The following is a 2,500-nucleotide window of genomic DNA, read 5'->3' as shown; positions in this document are numbered from 1 at the left end:
TTTGTACTTTTGATGTAATGGGCATAATGTAAAACAAATTGAGGCTAGTACATGTACGTGTAGATCAGGACAAAGACAAAAAAATTATAATAAGTGGTCAGCATTTGTGAAAGTGGTTAATGCCTTATATCTTCACACAACTAATTTTGACTAGTGATTAATTGGTTATTTTTCCTTCTTTACCAGATTTACCCTACTGCATTCAAAGCTGATGGAACAGTAACTGACCTAAATCTCAATCAAAAGGTGCTGTATGAATTGAGGTGATTTTGGTATTGACAGCCTGGCAATTTAGAAAGTAATGGGTACTTTCTTATACACTGTACATACCACTATCTGATAATTCTACCTTTCTTAATTTTAAATGACGAACATTCTTCAAATTCTTGTTTTCTCCCAGGATCTCTCGTTCACTGAAAGAAGGCATTAAGTAAAGCACGATCGTCCGGGTGAGTGTAGTCCTGAGAAGGACTGTTTGAGATGACATTGACTGACATTTCGACAACCTGAATGGAAGTCATCTTCAGAGTCACTTGACTCTGAAGATGACTTCCACTCAGGCTGTCGAAACATCAGTCAATGTCATCTCAAACAGTCCTTCTCAAGACTACACTCACCCGGACAATCGTACTTTACTTAATAATATGACTCCTGGGTTCAAACCATTTACATTGTACAATGAAAGAAGACAGTCCCTAGTTACGTTGTTTTTAACCTTAAAGGGCCCATGTGATAAAAAAAATCACGTCCTTTTTTACTTCAAATTTTGAAAGTGTGTTTTCTTAAAGTATGGTCTAGAAAAAGTTTCTTTAAATTACGAAAACGTTTCCCCAGGAATTCGGAAATAGTTATAGTTGCCTCTTTCGTGACTTGGAGAGCGCCATCTTGGATATGACTTGTTATGACCAAGTTCTTCCCGATCACTTTCTCAATGTTGTGTGACCTTTCCGCTTCGAGAAATATTAATTCAAATGTAAGATGAACTATGGTAAACGGTCTTTTGGTTCAATAAGTAGTAGGCCATAAGTGCGACAGAAACTCAAGTCACTTAATACTTACAGATTTTCTGGTCAAACAAGACAAAAACCTTGAACATGCAACAAAGAAATATTCTACAAGCGTACCTTTTTCACTTTCTTCCTTCAGCGACGGCCGTCTTCGATGCTTCAGTAAACGTATTTGTTTGCTTTCACACGGGGAAGCGTTCAATTAAGAATTAAAGGTGATGAAACTTTCAGATGTTGCTCAAAACACGTAGCAAGGCTTTTTCACCTCAACAATTACAGCTGTTGGGGTGTACGCTTTCAAGGGGGATGAAACTAGACACATGTCTAGACTTGAGAACACATATAAAAATTAAAAAAAACTGAAGCTTACACTGGAAAATTAAAATGTGGATGGATTCCTCATACGTGTACCTGACTGCTACATGTATATTGTTTGTTCGGGTCTGTCATTTTACCAAGGAGGACTTCAAGTGGGATCTTCAGGTTTATGAATATTGGTCTTGTTGACATTCGCTTCAAACGGAAATCTCAGTCAACTAGTCAAAAATATCGTAATTTTATATTGGAGCGAGAAAACTGAATCAAGCCATATATAGATGACTTTCACTGTTGTGCGCTAATAAACGTAAGTTGAAATGTAGTTAAATTTTGTTAGCAGTATAGAAACTACTGAAAAGATTTACTCTTACCATTTGATGGAAATATGTAAATAAATCGTTTGTTTTAAAGTTAAAGTAAAGTAAAGTAACCATATTTAATGTTGATAACTGGTAACAGTAATTCCACTTACAAACCTGAGGTTGACGGTGCACTCATTTTACTCCCCCCTCTCAATCAGTGCTCCGTTTGACGGGTATTTAAAGCTATTTATAGCTACACGGTAAGGAAGAAGTCGAAAGAACGATGCTAGATCCGGGAGTTGAACTCAGGACCTCATACACCAAGGCCGCGCACTAGCTGACTCTACCATCCTTGCTCTTGTACCCTCTGTTGTAACAGAGATCTCATAGAAAGCCACGGTAAGCCACGGTAGACAGATTAAACTTGATTTCAAGGCGTTTATTTCACAACAATGAGCGCAGGATAGCACTGCAAGCTCCCTTTTGCTTTGTAAAACTCCTGCATATAACTCACATATAGAACCCTGTTTAACGACCACAAGGTAAATCTGTTCAGAGGTGGAGCCAATATCAATACAATTTAGCCTCTGGATTAAGATTCAAGTCTACAAAGTATTGCTCTCCTCGCCTGTGTTTTTCTTCATTAGATCAAGTACATTAGTCACCCAGAAAAATCCTTGGCTATTGCTACGTCATAGCCTTGTTTGCATACTCAAAAACAAAGATGGCGGATTTCAATTTAAATTTGCCTATTTTTGAAGCGTTATTGTTGGCTATTTAAACACATTTAGTCCAAATGAGTGGTCAAGTATGACAATACAGGTAAAGAACTTTTGATTCAGAGAAACTTTTTTCTAGACCGTACTTTCCCTT

The 2,500-nt window shown here is 37.3% G+C and overlaps 1 protein-coding gene across 1 annotated transcript in view; it reads left to right on the top strand.

The window, feature by feature from the left end:
• The window catches only part of LOC138031455 (prolyl endopeptidase-like), a 66,083-nt gene that overhangs the window by 31,264 nt on the left and 32,319 nt on the right, over positions 1 to 2,500 (top strand). The window contains exon 3 of the mRNA XM_068879147.1: positions 187 to 246. Within this exon, the coding sequence (XP_068735248.1) occupies positions 187 to 246 (60 nt within the window). The remainder of the gene's footprint in view (positions 1 to 186; positions 247 to 2,500) is intronic.

Source organism: Montipora capricornis, chromosome 14 (genome assembly GCF_036669925.1).
Source record: "Montipora capricornis isolate CH-2021 chromosome 14, ASM3666992v2, whole genome shotgun sequence".
In the NCBI taxonomy this organism is placed as follows: Eukaryota; Metazoa; Cnidaria; class Anthozoa; order Scleractinia; family Acroporidae; genus Montipora; species Montipora capricornis.
Note: the sequence above shows the minus strand (reverse complement) of the source record. Positions and strands in the feature narration are given on the sequence as shown.